Source organism: Corvus hawaiiensis, chromosome 9, assembly GCF_020740725.1.
Source record: "Corvus hawaiiensis isolate bCorHaw1 chromosome 9, bCorHaw1.pri.cur, whole genome shotgun sequence".
In the NCBI taxonomy this organism is placed as follows: domain Eukaryota; kingdom Metazoa; phylum Chordata; class Aves; order Passeriformes; family Corvidae; genus Corvus; species Corvus hawaiiensis.
The window spans coordinates 31,958,223-31,981,686 of NC_063221.1; the positions used below are offsets into that span (position 1 = coordinate 31,958,223).

The following is a 23,464-nucleotide window of genomic DNA, read 5'->3' on the forward strand; positions in this document are numbered from 1 at the left end:
TTGAAAGTCGTTGAGTTATCAAAGGCAGGACAAGTTGTGGAGATGGATCGGGATGGAGATTCACCCTCAGAGCTCTGAGAGGGAGAGATTCCCCCGATTAAAGCCTGGCTTAAAGCAAACAAACCAGAAGTGCCTCACCTTGCTGCTGGTTTAGCACAGCTGGGCCAACTGCAGCAAAAGGATTCTGGGGAGCATTTGCCTATCTCTGTGTGAGAAGGAGTTTTAATTTCATTTTATCTCCGTTAATTAGTGCCTTCTGTATGGGTTTGATGCTTGCATTAGGCTCATTTTCTTTTTGGCAGGACCAACTGTCACAGCTTTGGGGGGATGCTGAGCTACAACAACTTCTTCCCAGGATTTTCACTGTCCTCTTCCCAGGACTCCGTCTTTATTCCGTGTTTTCCGAAGCAAACAAACTTCTGTTGATTCAAAGTTGCCAGATTTTTTTTTTTTCAACACAGGCATCTTGGAAAAGTCATCTCAGGGCACAAAGTTATTTGAATTTTCCAAAGCCTGTTCTCCTACTCAGGTAAAACCCCAGCTGGATTTGCCTAAATGATGACTGCAGAGCTTGATTCAAATTTAAATTAAATTTAAATTGCTGCTTCATACGATTAACAAAATCCCATGTTTAATTGCATGGCTCTCTTGTTAAATGACAAATGCTCTTCCCTCTCTGTTAGTTGATATTTTGGGGGTGTTTGTTTCTGATTGAGGGCATAATCCAGGTTATTCCACCCAAATTCCCAGCATCTCCTGGCTCCCCAGAGGAGCAGGGACGGCTGTGTGAGCACGGGGGAGACTCTTTGGTTTGTGGGCTCCCCTTACGCAGTCACTTGGCCTCCTCTGGCACCGAGGCCCTGGCGCTGTGGTTTGCAGGGGTGTGACTGACACAAGATTTGGGGCTGAGATCTGCAGCTCCTGCAGCTCTCTCTGCTCTCGGGGCCACAGATGCTGTCAGCTGCATCAGGGCTTGCTTTAATCAACTTTGTGTCAACAAAGGAGCTGCTGGAGGTTTGCATTTTGTGCTGCTTCCTGACCTTCAGCACTGGCTGGTTCTCAGCAGCTTCCCTTCCTCAGCCTCCTTTTGCTCTCAACACGACTGACATTCTTCCAGCTGGTAAAATTGTTCGAAAAATGATTTTGTAGAACAAGTGTTTTGGCCTGTTTCTGCTTTTATTTGCTCTCCTCTCCCCAGAGGGAAGAATAAAAGCAGTGCTGGGATGAGAAATTGGTGTGGACACTCACCGTGCTGCTCTGGGAAAGATGGGACTGATGTGGGGAGTTATCCCTGGCCTGGATGTGCCTTTGGTGTGGTTCTTCCTCCCAGCAGTGCAATTTGTGTCATAAAATGCACCTTTCAGTGGGGGAGAGAGAGGAAATCCATACAAAATCCAACCTGATGCGCTGTAGACTCCAGGTGTAGCTGCCAAGATAATTTGGTAGGAGAGATCTGTTTTGGATATTGGAAAAGCATTTTGGATGAAGCAGAAGCCAACCTGAGCTTCCTCCAAAGGATCCCAAAGCTTCACACTGGACCAAACCTCCCTGCTGGGGTTTTTCCACCCAAGGAGACAAACAGTCTGTGCTTTGTCACATCCCACAGCGAGAAATGACTGTCCAAGGCCAGGCTGGACAGGGCTGGGAGCAACCTGGGATAGCAGAAGGGATGGAAGGGCTGGAACGAGATGGTTTTCAAGGTCCTGTCCAACCCAAACCAGGCTGGGCTTCTCTGAGATCTTAAACTCTGTCAGTCCAGGTGATTCCTATCAATCCGGACAAAGGGAAACCCAACCTGAGGGTTTGGGCAGTGGTGTTGGACACTCCAGGACAGGGATCCAAGTGCAGTGGTGCTGGATACTGAGATCCACAGGCGGTGCTGGACACTCCAGGACAGGGATCCAAGTGCAGTGGTGCTGGATACTGAGATCCACAGGCGGTGCTGGACACTCCAGGACAGGGATCCAAGTGCAGTGGTGCTGGATGCTGGGATCCACAGGCGGTGTTGGACACTCCAGGACAGGGATCCAAGTGCAGTGGTGCTGGATACTGGGATCCACAGGCGGTGCTGGACACTCCAGGACTGGGATCCACGGCAGTGGTGCTGGATATTGGGATCCACAGGCGGTGCTGGACACTCCAGGGCTGGGATCCAAGTGCAGTGGTGCTGGATACTGGGATCCACGGGTGGTGCTGGACACTCCAGGGCTGGGATCCACGGCAGTGGTGCTGGATACTGGGATCCACGGGTGGTGCTGGACACTCCAGGACTGGGATCCAAGTGCGGTGGTGCTGGATACTGGGATCCACAGGCGGTGCTGGACACTCCAGGGCTGGGATCCAAGTGCAGTGGTGCTGGATATTGGGATCCACAGGCGGTGCTGGACACTCCAGGACTGGGATCCACGGCAGTGGTGCTGGATACTGGGATCCACAGGCGGTGCTGGACACTCCAGGACTGGGATCCAAGTGCAGTGGTGCTGGATACTGGGATCCACGGGCGGTGCTGGACACTCCAGGGCTGGGATCCAAGTGCAGTGGTGCTGGATACTGGGATCCACGGGTGGTGCTGGACACTCCAGGACTGGGATCCAAGTGCAGTGGTGCTGGATACTGGGATCCACGGGTGGTGCTGGACACTCCAGGGCTGGGATCCAAGTGCAGTGGTGCTGGATACTGGGATCCACAGGCGGTGCTGGACACTCCAGGGCTGGGATCCAAGTGCAGTGGTGCTGGATACTGGGATCCACAGGCAGTGCTGGACACTCCAGGGCTGGGATCCAAGTGCAGTGGTGCTGGATACTGGGATCCACAGGCGGTGCTGGACACTCCAGGGCTGGGATCCAAGTGCAGTGGTGCTGGATACTGGGATCCACGGGTGGTGCTGGACACTCCAGGACAGGGATCCAAGTGCAGTGGTGCTGGATACTGGGATCCACGGGTGGTGCTGGACACTCCAGGGCTGGGATCCAAGTGCAGTGGTGCTGGATACTGGGATCCACAGGCGGTGCTGGACACTCCAGGGCTGGGATCCAAGTGCAGTGGTGCTGGATACTGGGATCCACAGGCGGTGCTGGACACTCCAGGACAGGGATCCAAGTGCAGTGGTGCTGGATACTGGGATCCACAGGCGGTGCTGGACACTCCAGGGCTGGGATCCAAGTGCAGTGGTGCTGGATACTGGGATCCACGGGCGGTGCTGGACACTCCAGGGCTGGGATCCACGGCAGTGGTGCTGGATACTGGGATCCACGGGTGGTGCTGGACACTCCAGGGCTGGGATCCAAGTGCAGTGGTGCTGGATACTGGGATCCACGGGTGGTGCTGGACACTCCAGGACTGGGATCCAAGTGCAGTGGTGCTGGATACTGGGATCCACGGGTGGTGCTGGACACTCCAGGGCTGGGATCCAAGTGCAGTGGTGCTGGATACTGGGATCCACGGGTGGTGCTGGACACTCCAGGACTGGGATCCAAGTGCAGTGGTGCTGGATACTGGGATCCACGGGTGGTGCTGGACACTCCAGGGCTGGGATCCACGGCAGTGGTGCTGGATATTGGGATCCACAGGCGGTGCTGGACACTCCAGGGCTGGGATCCACGGCAGTGGTGCTGGATATTGGGATCCACAGGCGGTGCTGGACACTCCAGGGCTGGGATCCACGGCAGTGGCAGCAGGAGCAGGCAGGAGCGGATCTGGCCCCGCAGGGCACACGGGGATTTCTCCAGGTGCCAGCACAAAGGCGGGCGGGCTCACCTTGCCCACACATGACACACCGATTTTCAGGGAAGCACAGCGCTGGTTTCTCCATGACCTGAGCTCTTCCCCCGCGGCTGAGGGGGATTTTCCTCCGCAGTGAGTAACACCCGGAGCCTGCTCAGGAGTGGAGAAATCTGATCTCGCAGTGGAGCAGCACAAACCCCCGGCGCTTTCCCTGGGCAGGCTCCTGTAGGGAGTTTTTCCTTTCCGGCATTCGGAGCAATTTGCATATTTCGAGTCTCATTTGGCTAGAAATGAGCTGGAAATGCCCCAGTGCTGCAAACACTCAGCTCGAGCTTCCAATTCATCACTTTTTTTAAAGCCCCGTGTTGCGTAAATCCCGTCCCACCCAAGGGAGGTTCTGCTGTGCTCAGAAATGCTAAACTTCACGGGGGAAAATCTGAATATTGTTCTGTCTACATCAGATAGATGTTGTTGCTTTCATGAGCAGCCACATGCTGATTTATGGCAACCTGCTATTTATTTATCAACATTTACATTGTGGATTCCTAAATTATTCTAATAACATCAGGCCAACAAGTTGGTCATGATGTTGCTCCTTTAAAGTCTTCCTTTGAACATCTCTATAAATCAAGGCTGCTTTGATGTGAAATTGGAGATTTCATAAGCCTCTGTTTACTTTTGGGTTTCAAAAATCAGCTGAAGGGAAAACAAAAAAACCCCAAAAAAACAAACAGTACTTTGTATCTCATTAAAAAGAGTTCCTAGCGCATTAAACGTGATATTGTTTTAGGAAATAAGAACTAGAAAGAGCTGCAAAAGAAATTTGATTTTTTTAATGACTGATAGTTGACTGCAACCATTCCACTTTTCTCCAGGCACTGAAATATGGCTGGAAACTTTCTCCTTTAGTGCTGTTTAGTGTAAAACAGGCTTGTGTTGGTTTTTTTTTTAAATTCGAGCATTAAATGCACCTCCCATCATTCTCCATGGAGTGCCCAGGAAGGAAAATCAATGGGAATTATGAAGTAACAAGGACAGCTGCAAATTTGTTTGCCATGGTCCTTTCTGTAAGTGATGTAACAGCAGGAAAACACAGATAAGCGGGGTTACTGCTCCTCCAAATCCAGGAATTTTAATTCTTCACTTCCAAACTTTCGAAGAAATGCTCCACACTTCCAAAACCCAGGAGTTGGGTTCGGTGCCTCTGTGCAACGCAGGAATGACATGTCAGGAAGAGAGGGCTGGGAATAACAAATGTTCCTTCAATGGGGTGCTATTAATCCCATTTTTTTTTTAACCTGGAGTAGAGCATCACATCCATCCCATCCCAGACAAAGGCATTACACATTCCCTGTCTGAGCCCGCTGCTGATTGCACGGATGAGTAATTTCCCCCCTGTGTGTAAATCATTTCCGACGGGACGGGACTCCCGTCCCTGCTCCGGCACTCGGGCAGGTGAGGGGCTGCTCTTCCCAGAGCCGGGCATCCCTCGATTCCCAGGAACAGAGCTGCTCATCAGAGTCCCACCAAGCTTTAATTGCGCCTCTGGACCTGCAGTAATTACCCGGGTAATTAAGCGAGGAGGATTCAGCCCGGCTGCCTCAGCGAAAGTAACCCTCGGCCCACAAATCCTTTTGTTCTGGGGATTTCTAGGAGCACTGGGAGAGCCAGGGATGGAAGCTTTGCGTCAGAAGGGTGGGTCGGGAACAGAGTTTATAAACACTGGAGATCTGCAGCGAGATTCCTCCATCAAAGTTGGGGTGGGACCCCTCTCTCCAGAGCTTCTGCAGGCCGGAGCCCCAGAGCATCCGAGCTGCTCTTTTATCTCCAAATCGCCCTCAGCTCCTGCAAATGACTCCGACTGGTTTTAAGCAGCCTCTTTGCATAAGGGCTCTTGGCCTCGGGGAACCCCAGCTGGTCTAAATCGACTTCAAAGGATTTCCATCAGCAGCAGATCCCTGCTCCTGTCTTCATTCTCCCTGTGATGCGCCAGGAACACCTCTCCAAGCTCCAGAGGGAATGGGAACAGGAATAACAGCAGGATTCATCACTGGAGTCAGTGTGAGACTGGAGAGGCCAAGAGCTGCGGGTGCTTCTTCATGGCTGTCCTTAGGAGGGGAACTTAGGAGTTCTTTCCATAAAGAGCCAGAAGAGTGGGAATTTCCACACAAAATCATCAGGCAGGTTTTCCCAATCCCCATCTGGGTCATAGCATGGAATCCCAGAATGGTTTGGGTTGGAAGGGACCTTAAAGCCCATCTCATCCCAAAATATCAGGCTGCTCCCAGCCCCAGTGTCCAGCCTGGCCTTGGGCACTGCCAGGGATCCAGGGGCAGCCCCAGCTGCTCTGGGCACCCTGTGCCAGGGCCTGCCCACCCTCCCAGGGAACAATTCCTTCCCAAGATCCCATCCAGCCCTGCCCTCTGGCAGTGGGAAGCCATTCCCTGTGTCCTGTCCCTCCATGCCTTGTCCCCAGTCCCTCTGCAGCTCTCCTGGAGCCCCTTTAGGCCCTGGAAGGTCATGACAAGGTCACCCTGGACCCCCAGCATGGTTGGGCTCCTAAATCTGGCAAATTCAGTCATAAATTAGGCCAAATTTTCTTCCTCTGCACAAAAATGAAGCACACTTGATCAGGATGGGGTGCCAGGGCAGCTGCCAAGGGGCTCCAGGAGCTGCCGTGCCCTTGGTGCCAACGTCACCACCCTCCCACGGGCCCTCACCGAGGATTTCCACGTCTGGAAGCAGAGCTCAGCAAAGGAATAAAGGTGGGGAGAAGCCCTGAGCAGCGAGGGCCTGGTGTGGGCAGCAGGAAGGGAACCAGGAGCGAACTTTCCCACTGGTAATCAAGGAAATTCCCGCCCGCACACACGGCTGGAAAGCTGGAAAGGAACTGTGATTCCCTGGAGCAGAGGATGCATGGACCAGGGTCACTGCTGGTAATCAAGGAATGATTCAATTCTGGGAGACTTAATTTGGTGCAGATGAGTTCTGCAGTCAGACAAAACAGGAAAGCTCCACGCGATGCCGGGGCCGCTTCTCACACAACGCTCCGGATGCTTCCAGACTCGCTGGGGACGTCAGCTGAGCTGCCACGTGCCTTTGGATATGGCACATGGCACTTGGGCTTCATCTTATTTGTGTTCTCTGCACTGCTCTCATTGGTTAAAGGTGTCCATGGCGTGGTCCTGTGGGCAGAATTTGGGAGTGGGGGGAAAGAAGCACTGAGCCCATTTCCTGATTTTCTTCTTTTTAAGGGAAACCCCCTGGAGCTGGGGCAGGCATGCCCTCCTCATTGATGCACTCCATCTCTTAGCGAGCCTATCTGTGCTGATTTCCTTTGGAAAAGGCACGGGGATGATTATTAATTACGAAAATTAATGAAAATAACAGCACGGGTCCGCGTGCTGCTAATGGGCATTACCGTAATTACCCGCGTGGCTGCCGGGCGTTACCGTAATTGCACGCGGGGCTCTCCAAAGCCCCAATCCCTGCGTTTGCTCCACGTGGAGCAGTTGGAATTTTCTCCTCTCTCCCTGCAATCCGTTTGTTTTCCCCGTCTCTGTCGCACCGATGTAAGGAGGGGATTGCCACGGGGCTGGGGGGTTGCTCATGACCTCAGCCATTGATCCCTGCAGAGGCAGCAGCCTGCTTGCTCCCTGCAGAGCAATTCTCAGGAAGCAGCATCGCTCCAGAGCATCCTGACATCAAGGAAGAATCCCAAAAGCCCACCACAAGCCGTGGAACAGCTGGGATGCCTCCCTGTTTTTGAAAGGGGTTCGTGTGATTAAGTAAATCCTGCTTAGGTGCCAACATGGTTGGGATGGCAAATCCCAAAAAACTTTGCAAGTCCTATGGGAATTCCCACAGCTCCAGGAAGCTCAGCTGGGTTTGAGCCTCCCAGTCCTTATAGCAGTGCTGTGACTCTGCTGCCTGTGTTTGTAAAAGGCTGCTGATTAAAGGGCTGGAAAAGCGATGGAGGTTAAGGCTGTGGGGGGCAGATTCCCACTTCCAGATGGGATACAAGAATCCCGAGGATTTTTCTCTGCTGCAGATGGCTCAGGTGACCCTGTGGAGGCCAGTTCATTGCTCTGTGCCTCTGTGGAGAGGCCCTGGCCACCCTTTGTGCTTTGTGGGACCACTTGTGAGGTAAAGCCATTTTTATCAGCTGTTTGCCCACCGCCACTCGGGCTCACTGATCTGAAAGGGGCCATTGTGAGGAAACCCGAGTGACTCAGGGGTGCTCAAACGTGGTTTGTGTGACCCATCTGCTGACGGTGTTTTCCCGGTGCGGATAAAGGCCTGGATGCAGGGAAATGCTGCAGCACATGCTTGGCTGTAGGGCTGTGGGAGGGCTCACGTGTCCTGGCTGCCGCTTGTGACCGCTGCAAAGACGTCACTGGGAGGAGAGATGGGGTCAGGGCTCCCCTCGCCTGCCACGGGCTCGCCCTTCCTCGGGTTTCACTCCTGCTGCCCCTCCTGCGCCTCCTCCAAGGTTGTTCTTGGTGGTTTCAAAAGGGCTTTTGTCCCTTGTGGTTGGCAGGATGCACAGGGGAGACTCTGTGGGACAAAATCCATGGCCCAGCGCTGTGGGATGTGTTCCTGGGCAGCCAGAATCCTTCACATCCCAATCCTTCCTGTATCACGTGAGATTCCAACCTTCACATCCTGCTCTTTCCTGTATCCCATGGGATACCAACCTTCTCATCCCTCTTCTTTCTGTATCCCATGAGATAGGATTTAAGCTGCTTGAGTTACCTGGAAAGTGAGGCCTCCCTCTGTGATGGTGAGAGTAGGATTGGATGGGATAATGGGGAGAAATCCTTCCCTGTGAGGGAGGGGAGGCCCTGGAATGGATTTCCCAGAGCAGCTGGGGCTGCCCCTGGATCCCTGGCAATGCCCAAAGCCAGGTTGGACATTGGGGCTTGGAGCACCCTGGGACAGTGGGAGGTGTCCCTGCCCCTGGCAGGGGTGGAATGGGATGGGCTCTAAAGTTCTTTCCGACCCAAACCATTCCAGGATTCCCTGTTTCAGTGACACTGGCAGGACTGGGCAGGAGGGGACAGCAGCCACAGAGGTGGCATTGTCCCAGCAGGTTTCCCCCCCCGTTGGGCTGCTCAGGTGAAAGGGAGGTGCCATCAGCTTCCCACCTCTGCTCATCTTGAGTTTAAGGAGAGGAGAAGGTGGGTCACAGCTTCCTTTGCTCCACGTGGCCAAAGGTTGAGCTGGAATCCCATCTGGATGTTCTGGAGCCGTGCCTTGGCCAGCCTGGGCTGTCCATGGGAGCAGGGACCAGGATTCCAGGCTGTGCCCACACCTCACGTGTCCCACAGCACGTGGGGACGCCTCGTGCCATCATTCCAGGAGAGGCTGATAGCTGTGAAGGCAGCTGGAGACAGGAGAAGGTTTCACAGCAAAGATGGCCCTTTTATTTTGGGAATCCTGGCCTCTGGCATGTGCTGTGTTCCTGGCAGGATCAGCAAGGACGTCCTGAGCAGCGGGAGAGCTGCTCATCCCAGTGATCCCGTGCTGGGAGCTGTGCGCAGGCACGGCACAAGGGATTGTCTTTGGATTCCATGTCAAGGACAGCTCCAGCTTCCTCACAGTGGGATTGCTTGTCCGTTTGAAAGAAAAACTGCAGGAATGATTCAGTCTTGAAATTTGGATTGTGGGTCACAGGAGGGCTGGGGCTGGGAAGGACCTTAAAGCTCGTCTCGTTCCACCCCCTGCCTCGGGCAGGGACATTACAGAAGCATTCTTTCGAGAATGAATGTATGAATTTATGAATTGCAGTTACAGGTTTAAGGTGATTATTTTTCATGCCTCTTAGCTGAAGGATATTTCCAGTTTGGAAAAGGACATTTTGCTGCGTTGCTGCATTTTGCCCTTTACCACGTAGGAGGAAAAACCTGATCACACTGAAAATGTGCAAAATGCTTTGAAAAATCCTGCTGGGAATACTTCAAATATCCCGTAAGGAATAGGATTAAAGCAAAGCAGGAATAGAGACGAGACTGCTGCCTGCTTTTCCCTTATTTAAATATTCCCGAGCTTCCTCCATTTTAATTTCCCCTTAAAAACATGGCTGTGTTAGCAGAGCTGGCAGCCCCTCCAAAACCAGCATCATTTTCCTGGCACTGCTCAGCTGAGCCGGGCTCATATGGAGTGGGGACCCCCTTCAGGAACTGAGCAAGCAGCACGATCCCAAATTCCCCAGCGCCTCCAGGCGCGCGGCTGGATCCGTGCGGATCCGTTCCCGTTCCTTTGTGCATTCCCGGATCTCATCCCTCTCTCCCCGACGAGCGCATCCACCCACGGGCAGCCTCGGCAAGGATGCGCTGCCAGGCTGGGCTTTGGCTGGGATTAGCAGCTGCCGGCTTTTGCGGGATCTCTGCCTTGGATGAACGCTGATTTTTTGGGATTGGGAAAGGGTCCGTGTGCCCCAGGAGCTCTCCCGTCGGAGCGGCGATTTCTCCGGGAGGATTTGTGCTGGCTTGCAAGGAGCTTTCCAAAATGCCTGAAGCCAACTATTTGTTATCTGTGTCTTGGGGTTACATTAAGGTGGGTTTAATTCCTGCAGGATTATTAATTCCCGAATTATTAATGGCTGCTTTTTTTTTGTGCTGTGTTGCTCGGAGAAAGGCGCTGTGAGGAAAATCTGCTTTTAAAAGGCTGATTTCTGTGTGTTCTGGCTAATCATGTGTGTAGTGTGCATGCAGAATCCATGGATGTCGTTTTTTTGGGAATTCATTGTTGCAGGATAAAATGATGCAGCAGTGAAAATGTTGGATTATAAAAGCAGGAGCATCACAACGTGAACATCTAAGGGAATAATGCCCGAATCCCACATTTTGCTGTGTGATCTTCAGATTTAGGGCTTATTTCTCCTCTGGATGTGCAGCTGTGTGTTTGTGTCATACAAAATGGAGCAACTTTAGAAAATCCAGAACAAAAGAAGGTTTGGGGATGGGGAATCTCAACCTGAGGTAAAAATCTGAGCTTTCAGAGACATTCATCTGAAACGGTCTCTCCTCGCTTGTGCCGGCAACAATTAATGAGCATCTTTAGAGGAAGTCAATCCCGTGGGCTGAAAAGAAATATCCAGTCATGGTGCTGCCGAGCAGGATGGAAATGAAACCATCTGCCGCTGACTCCATCCCAAATATCCCCGGAATTTTGCTCGCTGGGGGAGTCTCCCGCGCGAACGCTGCGTGGATGTGGGAAAGGATTCCATAAAAATGCCGCTTTTGTCTGTGCTCTTCCCCCCCTGCAGTTCAAGAGGATGCTGAACCGGGAGCTCACACACCTGTCCGAGATGAGCCGCTCTGGCAACCAGGTGTCCGAGTACATTTCCAACACTTTCCTGGGTAAGGAATGCATCCCAAGCTTTTCGTGGCTCAGGGAAGGGTTAACGCAGCCCGATTGCCCCCATTCACAGCTTCCCTGTTGGGTTTTCACTTTCAAATGGTTGCGGGAAGGGGAAGAATGGTGTTTGGATAAGTGTATCCACAGAGGAATTCCTTCCCGAGCCATGGGATGTTTCTGGGAGGATTCCATGGGGCTGGCGGTGGCTGCCTTATGCAATGCTGGGGTTTGTGGTGACCTTATGGAAAGGACAAAGTCACACAAACCCCGCTGCAGCCTCTGCCTCGCTCAGGCGCATCTCCCCTTCAGAGATGGGGTTCAGACTGAACCATTCCCAAAGTTTTATTCATTACTGTGTGTAAATCTGCTCATTTTGCACCAGAAGTCAGAAAAAAAAAGGGAATATTTTGCATTTCATTCATAGTGTCAGAGCTCACAGCTCTCCAGACATGAATGAATTCTCTGCGTCAACCTTTGTTAGGAGAAGTGGGATTTTCTCAGGGAGCAGCTTTAGGATTTGTGACCATTTGTGTAGAAAATGAGCAGCCTCATATTTACAGATATCCCTGAATCCAACAGCTCTGAAGGCTGAGTGTCCATGGGTGCTGTGGGTGCTGGTGCTCGTGGGGATTCATGCCCTGAGGTTGGAATGGCCTGGAATGCGTTCCCTGTGTGACACACAATTATTCCCATTACGGATTTCAAAGTGATCCCAATAGCCAGCTGCAGCTGGAACTGCTGCCTGCATTTAGGACACAGCACAGCATCCATAATCCATGGAAGTTTGGAGCTGCTTTGTGGGAATGCACTGGGCTTATTGCTCAGCTAAATCGTGACATCCAGAGCATGGATTCAAACAGGGAATAGGAGCAAGGCAGGGACACAGAGGGACAAATCCAGGGATTTGGCTGGAGGTCAGCACTTCCCAGCAGCCACGTGAGTGTGGAGCAGGATGTGCTGAGCAGGAATTGCCCATGTGGCTACCAAAAATAAACCCCACAAACACTCAGGTTAATGGGGCCTGAATCCCAGCAGGGGCTGACGAGCCAGAGCTGCTGCTGGTGCTGTGGGCATTGTTTTATCCATGGAATCCCAGACTGGTTTGGGTTGGGAGGGACCGTAAAGGATCATCCAGTGCCACCCCTGCCATGGGCAGGGACACCTCCCACTGTCCCAGACTGCTCCAAGCCCCAATGTCCAGCCTGGCCTTGGGCACTGCCAGGGATCCAGGGGCAGCCCCAGCTGCTCTGGGCACCCTGTGCCAGGGCCTGCCCACCCTCCCAGGGAACAATTCCTTCCCAATCTCCCATCCAGCCCTGCCCTCTGGCACTGGGAAGCCATTCCCTGTGTCCTGTCCCTCCAGGCCTTGTCCCCAGTCCCTCTGCAGCTCTCCTGGAGCCCCTTCAGGCCCTGCCAGGGGCTCGGAGCTCTCCCTGGAGCTTCTCCTCTCCAGGTGAGCACCCCCAGCTCTGCCAGCCTGGCTCCAGAGCAGAGGGGCTCCAGCCCTGGAGCAGCTCTGGGGCTCCTGGACCTGCTCCAGCAGCTCCATGTCTGAATTCCTGCTATTCCCCGTGCTCGGGCAGCTCCGTTTCCCTTGGCAGGGCTGGACAAGGCTCTGTCCATCGCTGTCCTGCTGCTCCTCACGTGCCCGGTGCTGGTGACAGCCCCGTGTTGGGTGGCAGCGTGAGGCCACTCGGGGCCCTGGCACTGCTGAGGGGGGCAGGCTCTCCAGTTTGGGCCAGATTGCAGCCTGATTGCTCATGCTAAAAAAAAAATGAGGGAAGCTTTTAAAAGGGTTATCAGCTGTTCCAGGAAGTCGTGCTGCTATGGGTTTTATGAATTAGCTTTTTCCTGCCTAAAATTTAATGAAATTAAATGAACACACAAAATAACAGGAGTCTGCAAGTGAGGAGGTTGAAGGAACAAACAAACAGAAATCTGTGGGTAGGACACTCATTGATCTCCAGAGATGGGGATAATTCAGAGATGTTAAACCCACATCATGTGACTTCATTCAGCCTTTTGATTTTATTAGGGCAAGGAGTGACAGGACACAGGGAATGGCTTCCCACTGCCAGAGGGCAGGGATGGATGGGAGATTGGGAAGGAATTGTTCCCTGGGAGGGTGGGCAGGCCCTGGCACAGGGTGCCCAACACCCCTGGCAGTGTCCAAGTCCAGGCTGGAGCAGCCTGGGACAGTGGGAGGTGTCCCTGCCATGGCAGGGGGTAGAACTGGATGATCTTTATGGTCCCTCCCATCCCAACTTCTTGTGTAATTCCATGATGAAATGAGCTGAGAAGGCTCCAAGAAGGAGCAGAGGGTCCAGCCCTGCAGCATCCATCGAGGACACGGTGTGGGAAGGTCAGAGATGGCCAGCAGAGGTTTCACACTGGCCACTGATCACGCTGGCCTCGGGTCACACGCTCCGGCCCGAGGGCTGAGCCGTGCTGCTGCCACCCCCGCGGGGACACGATGGAACAAATCAGGGATTTCTGCTCCAGAATGGCCATTTGATGCTGCCTTAGTCATTGCTAAGGAGATTATGGAGAGGAAAGTCCTTGAGTGGTTCAGCAAAATCCAGGGAACACCCAGTGATGTCAGCCAGGCTTTGCTGTGAATAATGACTCCTTTCCTAATTGCGGTGCTGCTGCTTGGGATTTCAGAGGGGTTTAATTAAGCCCAGGCAAAAGCAACTCATGCCTGGAAGCCTTGTCCCTCTGGAGGTCCTCAAGGTGTGCAGAGGTTATGGTGAAATCCATGAAAAATGGTTTGGATGGAAGTAATGAGCCACTGGATCTGCACTTCAATAAATCAGCTGTAAATAACCCACGGGTTTAAGGTTTATTTATTTATTAAACACATCTCCACTGCCGAGTTTGGGCCTCTTCATGTGCACTAAAACTGTGATTATCCCTGAGAATGGCAATGGGAATTCGGCCTGTGCTTTGGATATTATTCCCAATATATTTGTGAAGGATAAACCTTTAATAAATCAGTGACACTCGTTTGTTACTGGTTTTAGGAGCAAGGGGTATTGACCCTAAAAAAGTGAAAATAGCAAAAATAGATGTGGTTTTACTTTCTTCAGGAAAAATGTGCTGTTTGAACGTATCTTTTATTTTCCTGAAAATAGGTAATGAAATTAATTGGGATTTCTCCCTAAGGAGAACCTGGTGCCCTTCTGGCATGGAAAATCAAAGAATCATTTATGTTGGAAACCATGGGGTCCAGCCATTCCCTCAGCACTGCCATTCCCAGCACTAATCCATGTCCCCAAGTGCCACATCCACGCACAGAGAGACATTCCTGGACATGTCCTGTATCCCCAAACCACACAGTGGCTGCAAGAGAGCAACCACAGAGTTTGGGACTGGGTTTTTTTTTAATTTTTGGGTCCCAAAATGAGGAGACCCTCAGCAGAAACCCCTGGCTTTGAGCAGGGCTGCAGAGGCAGCAGCTCAAGGGTAGTTTTTGGGGGATGTGCTGGGAGCTCACGTTGTGCTGACTCATTTCCCCCTGTTCTGTTCCAGACAAGCAGAACGATGTGGAGATTCCTTCTCCCACCCAGAAGGACAGGGAGAAGAAGAAAAAACAGCAGCTCATGACCCAGATCAGTGGGGTGAAGAAATTAATGCACAGTTCCAGCTTAAACAACACCAGCATCTCCCGGTTTGGGGTGAAGACAGAAAAGGAAGATCACCTGGCCAAGGTATGAGGGATTCCTGCTCTTCTGGGAGAGTCTGGAAGCTGAGGATGGATTGTTCCCCCTTGGAATTATTATCCCTGAAATGATGTGGCCATTAGAAATGCTGTAACTAATGGTAGCAGGCCCTAACAGCGTATTTTATATTCAAAAAACCATGAAAATGGCCCTGAAATAAAAAGGAAAAAGGTGATGAAGGCTGAGGAGAGCAATTATGAAACACAAAATCAGCCCTTCACAGCTGCTCTGTGTTCATTAATTCACACATTCGGCACTTACATTATTATAATAATCGTGAAATTTGCATATTTGTGAACTTTGGGGAAATGCAGAATTGCCTGGGAAAACATGAAACCATTCTCTTTTTGTGCCCTCCAAAGGAGCTGGAAGACCTGAATAAGTGGGGCCTCAACATCTTCAACGTGGCCAGGTACTCCCACAACCGCCCGCTGACCTGCATCATGTACGCCATATTCCAGGTGTGTATTCCCAGCCTGAACCTGCTGCTTCCAGCACTGTTTTCATCCCTAATTCCTCTCTGCCTCACTGCCTTTGTCCAGCATGCTCTGACACTCACTTGTGCTGTGATCCCACAGGAGCGGGATCTGCTGAAAACGTTCAAGATCTCGTCGGACACGTTCGTGACGTACATGATGACCCTGGAGGATCACTACCACTCGGACGTGGCCTACCACAACAGCCTCCACGCTGCTGACGTGGCCCAGTCCACCCACGTGCTGCTCTCCACCCCTGCCCTGGATGTGAGTTTTGGCTTGGTTTTGAACGTGGGGTGGGCACTGGTGGCTCTTCCGAGCGCTCGCTTCGCTCCAGGGCCTTCGTTGTTTGGGAATCTCAGCAGCATCTGGAATCTCTGCTTTATCTCCTTGTCTCAGAAAACCGACTGAAAAAGCACAATTTGTGTCCCTAAACCAGCTTCCCCAGCTGTTGAGAGGTAAAACCCCTCTGACAGATCCCTGTTGTTCCATCCTAGGCCGTCTTCACGGATCTGGAAATCCTTGCTGCCATTTTTGCAGCTGCGATCCACGATGTGGATCACCCCGGGGTCTCCAATCAATTCCTGATCAACACAAGTGAGTTTTGTTCTGAATCACTCAGAATTTCACCCGCCAACTTGGAAATCAATGGGAATGCTTTTTCCATGCCACAAATGATGACTAGCAGCCCGTGCTGCCCTCTCAGAATATCGTGCAGTAAACGAGGGAGACATTTTGGAATCCCTGCCAAAGGCAGCCACTGTAGCACAATTTGTAAAGTCAGTATTTACTACTTGCTACCACATAATAATTCTGCCAGCCCTGGGTGCAAACTTCACCATTAAGATAAGATAAATAACCCTATTGCTACTGGCAACCAGAAAGCCAAATACTGGGCTTCATGTTGTGTTCTGCCACAGGCTGAGCACGGATCTGGACTCCAAAACATGGGGATTGTCGTGTTTTGGGAAGGGTTTTTGCAGGATTCTGTTGTCAGTGATTTGTGACTGAGCATTATTTTGTCACTAGGACTGAGCAAAGGCTGGTTAAGTGCTGGGGTTGGCACTCATGGAGCTAAAAAGAATCCCAGAATCCCAAAATCATCCAGTGTCCCATGGGCAGGGACACTTTCCACTACCCCAGGTTGCTCCAAACCCCATCCACCCTGGCCTTGGACCCTTCCAGGGAGGGGGAAAGGAAACTTTCCCCCATTAAAACATTTCAGTGGCCAGGACAAGTGCTGGCTGTTGGAAATCCCACATTTCCCAGGCTGGAGTCCCACGTTTGGTGTTCCTTCCCCAGATTCCGAGCTGGCCCTGATGTACAACGACGAATCCGTGCTGGAGAACCACCACCTTGCAGTGGGCTTCAAACTGCTCCAGGAGGAGCACTGTGACATCTTCCAGAACCTGACCAAGAAGCAGCGCCAGACCCTCAGGAAGATGGTGATTGACATGGTATGGCCACTCCCTGAGCCTCTTCTTTACCAAAAATGCTCATTTTTGTGGATTCCCCTCCTGAAATCCTGTTTTTGCTCCTTCTGGAAAGGTGTTGGCCACTGATATGTCCAAGCACATGAGTCTGTTGGCTGATCTGAAGACTATGGTGGAAACAAAGAAGGTGACCAGTTCAGGAGTTCTCCTTCTGGACAACTACACAGACAGAATACAGGTGAGGCAGCCAAATTCCCTGGATTTGGGGTGTTTTGGTCAGGGTGAGGAAGCCACACTCCTGGGTTTTTTACTGTGGCTTTTGAATTGATCCTATAGAGAAATTCTCAGCTGTCATTTTCTTCTGCACTAAAAGAAGCACAAGGTGGTCCCATATTTTTTAGGGGAAGGGAATTAGGGGTTTTTTTTAACACCTGGAGCATGGAACTACAAACCTGGCACATTCTGAGGTCAGTTTTTGAGGGCTCCTAAATTTCCCTGCTGCTTTCTCCCTTTTGTTTTTCCTGTTACAACAGGAGAATTCCCATATCTGAAGCAACTCAGAGGGAGCTGGAATTACTGATGTACAGGCTGTTCCCTAAATAATTCAACCTTTGATTAGCAGAAATGACCAGGAAATGCTGGAACAGGGATGTGTAGTGAGCAGGACAAGATACATCCTGCTCTGCTCTCACTTTGATGACCAGCTTCTTAAGGCCAGGCTCCTGGGAAAACTCTTTAAATCTTTATTTCAGACACTCTGTTGCTGCCTAAATCCTTGTGGCTGCTTAGTCAGGCCCCTTCCATGTGTGTGTGGAAGGGATATTACTCATTACATAAAGTGGGAGCGCTTAACCTCTTTCCCCGAGAGCGTGGAAGTGGGTTTTGAATGGTGGGAAGCAGCTGGATTCCCAACCAAACCTGTGTGATATCATTGACACTTCCACAACTGCCCCAGGTGTGAGGCTTGAGTTGTGTGAGCACCAGAGAGCACGTCTGGACCTGGGGCTGTGGCAGCTGAGCTCATCCCTGGAGATGGAATCACACAATTCCAGACTGGTCTGGGTTGGGAGTGACTTTAAACTCATCTCATCCCACCCCAACACCTTCCACTGTCCCAGCCCCATCCAACCTGGCCTTGGGCACTGCCAGGGATCCAGGGGCAGCCCCAGCTGCTCTGGGCACCCTGTGCCAGGGCCTGCCCACCCTCCCAGGGAACAATTCCTTCCCAAAATCCCATCCAGCCCTGCCCTCTGGCACTGGGAAGCCATTCCCTGGGTCCTGTCCCTCCAGGCCTTGTCCCCAGTCCCTCTGCAGCTCTCCTGGAGCCCCTTCAGGCCCTGCCAGGGGCTCTGAGCTCTCCCTGGAGCCTTCTCCTCTCCAGGTGAGCACCCCCAGCTCTCCCAGCCTGGCTCCAGAGCAGAGGGGCTCCAGCCCTGGAGCAGCTCCGGGGCCTCCTCTGGGCTTGCTCCAGCAGTTCCATGTCTTTAACGTGGTACCATGGAATATTTTTGATATTTTTATGGTCTGTTTCATAACCAGAGACTCCTCTGGTGCGATGTTCCGCAGATACAGCTTGAAACCCTCCTGGTTTTGCGGCTGATCTGCTGAGTTTCCTGGTGGATGTAATTGCAGGTTCTCCGGAATATGGTGCATTGTGCAGACCTGAGTAACCCCACAAAGTCCCTGGAGCTGTACCGGCAGTGGACGGACAGGATCATGGAGGAGTTCTTCCAGCAGGGAGACAAGGAGCGGGAGAGAGGCATGGAAATCAGCCCCATGTGTGACAAGCACACGGCCTCCGTGGAGAAATCCCAGGTAATTGGCCCTGAGCTGCTGCTTTTCCTGCCTCAGCTTCGGACTTGAAAGCAGAGACAGAATTCTGCTGCTTTTGCAGCTCAATTAGGAGAGGAGCCAGCGGTTCAGAGCGTGGGTTCAGATCCACCCTGACACCCAGCTGTGCCTGGGGCTCTCACAGGCTGGAGAGGCTCTCCCAGCTCCTCTCATCCCCCTCAGCCTCTCCTCATTCCCTGCTTGTGTCCCAGTTTCCAGAGGGAGCTGGGTCCTTTTGTTCCCCAGGCTGGAAAAGGGCAGTTGTGCTCTGCCCACCCTCTGCCAGGCCTGTCCTGCCCTCACACCCTCCTAACCCCTGCCAGCCCCACTGACCTGCAGGGCTGGGAGCTTCTCCCTGCTGAGATCCACCTCAGGACCCTGGAAAATCCTGGATGTCACTCATTATCCAGGACAATTTTGCAGTGCATGTATCCAGTTGAATTAGAGGCCTTTGGAGCTGCCCTGTGCAGGGTGAATCCCAGAAATACTCATTTCTGTCCATCCAAACCTTAAAACGAGCTGGATTTGCCCCTTTTTTGGGATGAACTGGCTCATCCCTAGTTCTGATTCATAAAATGGTTTCGAGGTCAGATTTTGTTCTGACCTGTGTAGCACAGGCCATAAAATTTCACCCGGATAGTCCGGAATGAAACCAGGAATTTACGTTTGTCCAAACAGATTCCAGCCTTTATATAATGCTGTCTTGGATGTTGTTTTTGCATGACTCCAGCAAGTCATTGCTGAGGTTTTTCAGCTTGAACAAGTAACAAAATTGATGATAATTATTTCCAAATGTCCTCTTGGGCTCAGCCAAGTGGTTTCAAAATTATTCACTCAAGCGCGTGGTGATTTTGTTGGAAAAGTCTGATTCCTTAACCTACCAAGAAACGAATCCTCCAGCCAGGCTCGCCCGTGTGCTCCACACGAGAGCTCCAATTCATTCTTTGCTCCACATCTGCACTTCCCAGAGGCTTCCAAATGGCATTTTTGCCGTGCAAAAAGATGGGAATTGCACAAAATGGCCATCATGGAATGGCACGGGAGAAAGGGAGGTGGTGTGTCCGTGCTGGAGGGAAACAAGGAGTGGATTGCAAAATCATCTGCAAATATTTCAAAGCTTGAGATGTCCCCTCTTTACATGCAAATATTTTAGGATCAGTGCTGAGCCGTGTGGCCAATTATTCCAGGATTTGGGATGTTTTGAAAGGAACAGTGACCTGAAACAACGATTTTAAAGAAACAGTGATTAATGAGCGCTGATTTTTATCCACGGGTGCCGTGGAGCCCTGGAGCATTTTGGGTTCCAACCATCGCAAACCCTTTTTTCCCCCACTTTCCCCCTGTGCAGCAGGAACTTTTCATCACCTTTTTGCTGGAGCTGCCTCCCCAGCCCGTTCCAATTGGATGGTCACGGTGCTATTGACATCCTGTTGTGTCTGAGGGAGCCGGCTGTGATTCCAAAGCAAACATCTGCACGCTGAGCCCGGCTCCTAGGAGAGCCATTTCCCTGCTCCACACAAAGCCATCCAGCAGGGCAGGGAGCAGGGAAAGGCTCTGCCAAGACGGAAGAATTCCAATCCCCTTTATGGCCGTTCCGCCGGCTCCATCCTGGACGTGGTTCCTCCCTGAGTCAGGAGGAGGAGGAGGAGGAGGGCTGAGCTCAGCGGAAGGGCTGACGGAGCAGCGCATCCCTCACTCTTTCCACCGCTGCAACGTCACTCCAGGGGGCCAGGCAGCGGCTCCCGCCCGCCCTGGGCTGGGGCAGGATTCCTGGGATGAGCACACTGCCTCTCCGTAGAACCACAGAGGCTGCTTGGCACAGGGCAGGAGGAAAACGGGAATGCTGAAAGTGCAGGATCGTGGGGCAGCTCCCAACAGGGACAAACTGCACCCCGCAGCAAAATACACCCAAAGCTTGAAGTTCAGCCCGTAAAGGCTGCTCCCCTTGGGAGCACTGGGCTATTCCCAGCTGCCAGCCACGTGGCAACCCTGGGATGAGGCCATAAATGCACCGGCCTTGTCCCCAGTCCCCCGGGAATTCTGAGAGGAGCAGACTCTCTCAATGCTGAGAGTCCCATCCAGGTCCAGCTCCATGGCAGGGACACCTCCCACTGTCCCAGGCTGCTCCCAGCCCCAATGCCCAGCCTGGCCTTGGGCACTGCCAGAGATCCAGGGGCAGCCTCAGCTGCTCTGGGAATTCCATCCCAGCCCCTCCCCACCCTCCCAGGGAACAATTCCTTCCCAATCTCCCACCCATCCCTGCCCTCTGGCAGTGGGAAGCCATTCCCTGGGTCCTGTCCCTCCAGGCCTTGTCCCCAGTCCCTCTGCAGCTCTCCTGGAGCCCCTTCAGGCCCTGCCAGGGGCTCTGAGCTCTCCCTGGAGCCTTCTCCTCTCCAGGTGAGCACCCCCAGCTCTGCCAGCCTGGCTCCAGCGCCGAGGGGCTCCAGCCCTGCAGCAGCTCCGGGGCCTCCTCTGGACTCTCTCCAGCAGCTCCACATCCCTGTGCTGTTGGCCCCTGGGCTGGGGCAGCTCTGCAGGTGGAGTCTCACCTGGGCGGGGCAGAGGGGCAGAATTCCCCCTCTCCTTTCCTGCTGCCCACGCTGGGGATCAGCCCAGGGCTCCATGTGCTGAGTTTCCTGCTGGCTCCAGCTTTTAGTGAAACTTCCATCCAAGGTTTGGTTTTGGACAAGACGTCAGCCCAACCCAAAGCTGTGGGTGGGTGCAGCTCTGGGTGTCAGATGATTGTGTCTGCGTTAGGCTGTGCTGGTTTGGGGACTTGCCCCTGGTATTTTGCTTGTAAAATTAATGCAATATGAACTTTTCACACATCCACCTTTTCCTGGTTATTCCCTTGCCCTGAGGGTGTGTCCCTTTGTTTTCCAGGTGGGATTCATTGACTACATCGTCCATCCGCTCTGGGAGACGTGGGCTGACCTGGTGCAGCCCGACGCCCAGGACATCCTGGACACTCTGGAGGACAACAGGAACTGGTACCAGAGCATGATACCTCAGAGCCCATCCCCTCCCCTGGAGGAGCGGGGCCAGGACTGCCAGGGCCTGATGGAGAAGTTCCAGTTTGAACTGACGCTGGAGGAGGAGGATTCGGACGGGCCGGAGAAGGACGGCGAGAGCCTCGGCTACTTCAGCAATACAGAGACGCTCTGCATGGCCCAGCCAGGGCAGGAGGAGCCCCAGAGGGAGGCAACCATCGAAATTGTGACAGAAGACACATCTCCTGTGGACACATAATGGCCCGGCCCCGCGGGAGTGGCTTTTAAACACTTGCGGAGCTCTTGCAAGCGGCCTCCGACAGCCTCTTAGGCCGGGTCTGAGGCCTCTGCCACGGGGGTGACAGATCCTCCAGCTACTTGAGATTGGAGTCAGGGTTACAGATGGGGTAGGGAATGATTGCTCAGGAAATGCACGGGTGATTGGCATTGTGGTTTGAGCCTTGTCAGCCAAGAGCATCGCGGTGTCCTGGAGCTGGCTTGGGTCGGGCCTGAGGCGGCGGTGACACACAACTGAGAGATTTTATACTGTTAGCTCTGGAGTTTATACCGGTTAGACTGATAGAAACTACTGATCAATAACTCATATCCAACCTGTCCACCCGACCACCTGTCTGCAGACCTGTGTGCCTTCTTTGTAAACACTTTCATGTCTTTTCAAGAGTCTTTCAGTCCAACACACGGAGTTTGGTAGTTCAAAAGCGACACAAAGTGTTTCAGAATTGACGGCTCCTTTTTGGATTCTTCCTGTTACCAGAAGCAGTCTTCCTTTTTTTCCATGGGCAATACCTGTCACTTTATTGCAGTTAATCACTTTGACAGACTAAACAGAAGGGGAAACCCTCTGCTTTGCATTACTGCACCTTTAACGTGTTCTCAATCCCCCCGGTGACCCACTGGGAGTCACTTGGTGCCGCTGTGCACTGTTCCCTCGCTAGGAACAGCAGGATTTTTTCCACCCCGGGGTTTGGGTTTGTGGGGAGCAGGACAGAGGGCAGGTTTTTTTCCCTGGCACAGCTCAGTCCATCCCTGAGTAAGCGAGGCAAGGCAGCGTGTGACACGCCTTCCCCCTCGGCAGCTCCCTGGAATTTGCACGCTCGGATATTTGTGTTTCTCTGGCCTCTTGTCCACGTTCCCTAGGTTTAGGTCCACCATCCTCCTCCTCCTCCTGCACTGCCTCGAGCTCTACCACCTCCATTACTGTTTATAACAGTGTATTTATTACCTACTGTACATACTGTAATGTTTTGTAAGTTATTAATTTATATGAATTAGCATCGCCTGTCGGCGGCGATGTTAATGGGGTAGAAAACTCGGAATAAGAGTTGCCTTTTTTTCTTGTAACCTTTTGTATTGCATAAAGTCCAAGAACCTGAACATAGCTGAAGAGACAGACACAACCCAGGAAGGGCATTCGGGTGGCAGCCGCCCGTGGGGAGGGAACACTGCATCCCAGGGCAGCAAATTTGGGAATTTGCTGGGAACGCAGAGAGGGGGAACCGAACAAAGAACTCCCCACGCCCGGGCCGGCTTTTCAATGTCACAATGTTCCAATTTCTGAACAACCCAATGTGAATCTCTATGACAAAAAAAAATGTGAACTGATGTAATAATTGTGCTGTGAAACTTCCTCTGACAAAGCTTGTCCGGCATCGTGAGCGGTGTCAATCTCAGTTTGTAAAATACGTTTCAAGCTTTTTGGTCCAACTCGTGACTGATTAGTTCATGACAATAGCACAGTTGTGCATGATCAATGGGTTTGTTTGTCTGTTGAACACTGCATTGTTCCAGGTGGTTATTTTATTGTTCCCCAGAGTTTCACACGATGTATGTTATAGTATTCTATATTGTGTTCAGATGCATTCTTAAGAGATTTTTATATGAAGTGAATAAATGAAAGCATGACCCAG

At 52.3% G+C, this 23,464-nt stretch overlaps 1 protein-coding gene across 8 annotated transcripts in view; it reads left to right on the forward strand.

Annotated features, from left to right (window-relative positions):
• Positions 1–23,464, forward strand: part of PDE4B (phosphodiesterase 4B) — a 174,400-nt gene extending 150,936 nt beyond the window's left edge. For 7 of the 8 annotated variants that reach the window (XM_048312432.1, XM_048312431.1, XM_048312435.1 and 4 more), the window contains 9 exons: positions 10,994–11,087; positions 14,617–14,795; positions 15,170–15,268; positions 15,386–15,550; positions 15,781–15,880; positions 16,586–16,740; positions 16,832–16,954; positions 18,349–18,531; positions 21,430–23,464. In XM_048312432.1, the coding sequence (XP_048168389.1) occupies positions 10,994–11,087; positions 14,617–14,795; positions 15,170–15,268; positions 15,386–15,550; positions 15,781–15,880; positions 16,586–16,740; positions 16,832–16,954; positions 18,349–18,531; positions 21,430–21,795 (1,464 nt within the window). In that variant the 3' untranslated portion in view covers positions 21,796–23,464. Of the gene's footprint in view, positions 1–9,431; positions 10,282–10,993; positions 11,088–14,616; positions 14,796–15,169; positions 15,269–15,385; positions 15,551–15,780; positions 15,881–16,585; positions 16,741–16,831; positions 16,955–18,348; positions 18,532–21,429 lie in introns of those variants that run through there. The other variant, XM_048312436.1, reaches the window with a different exon arrangement.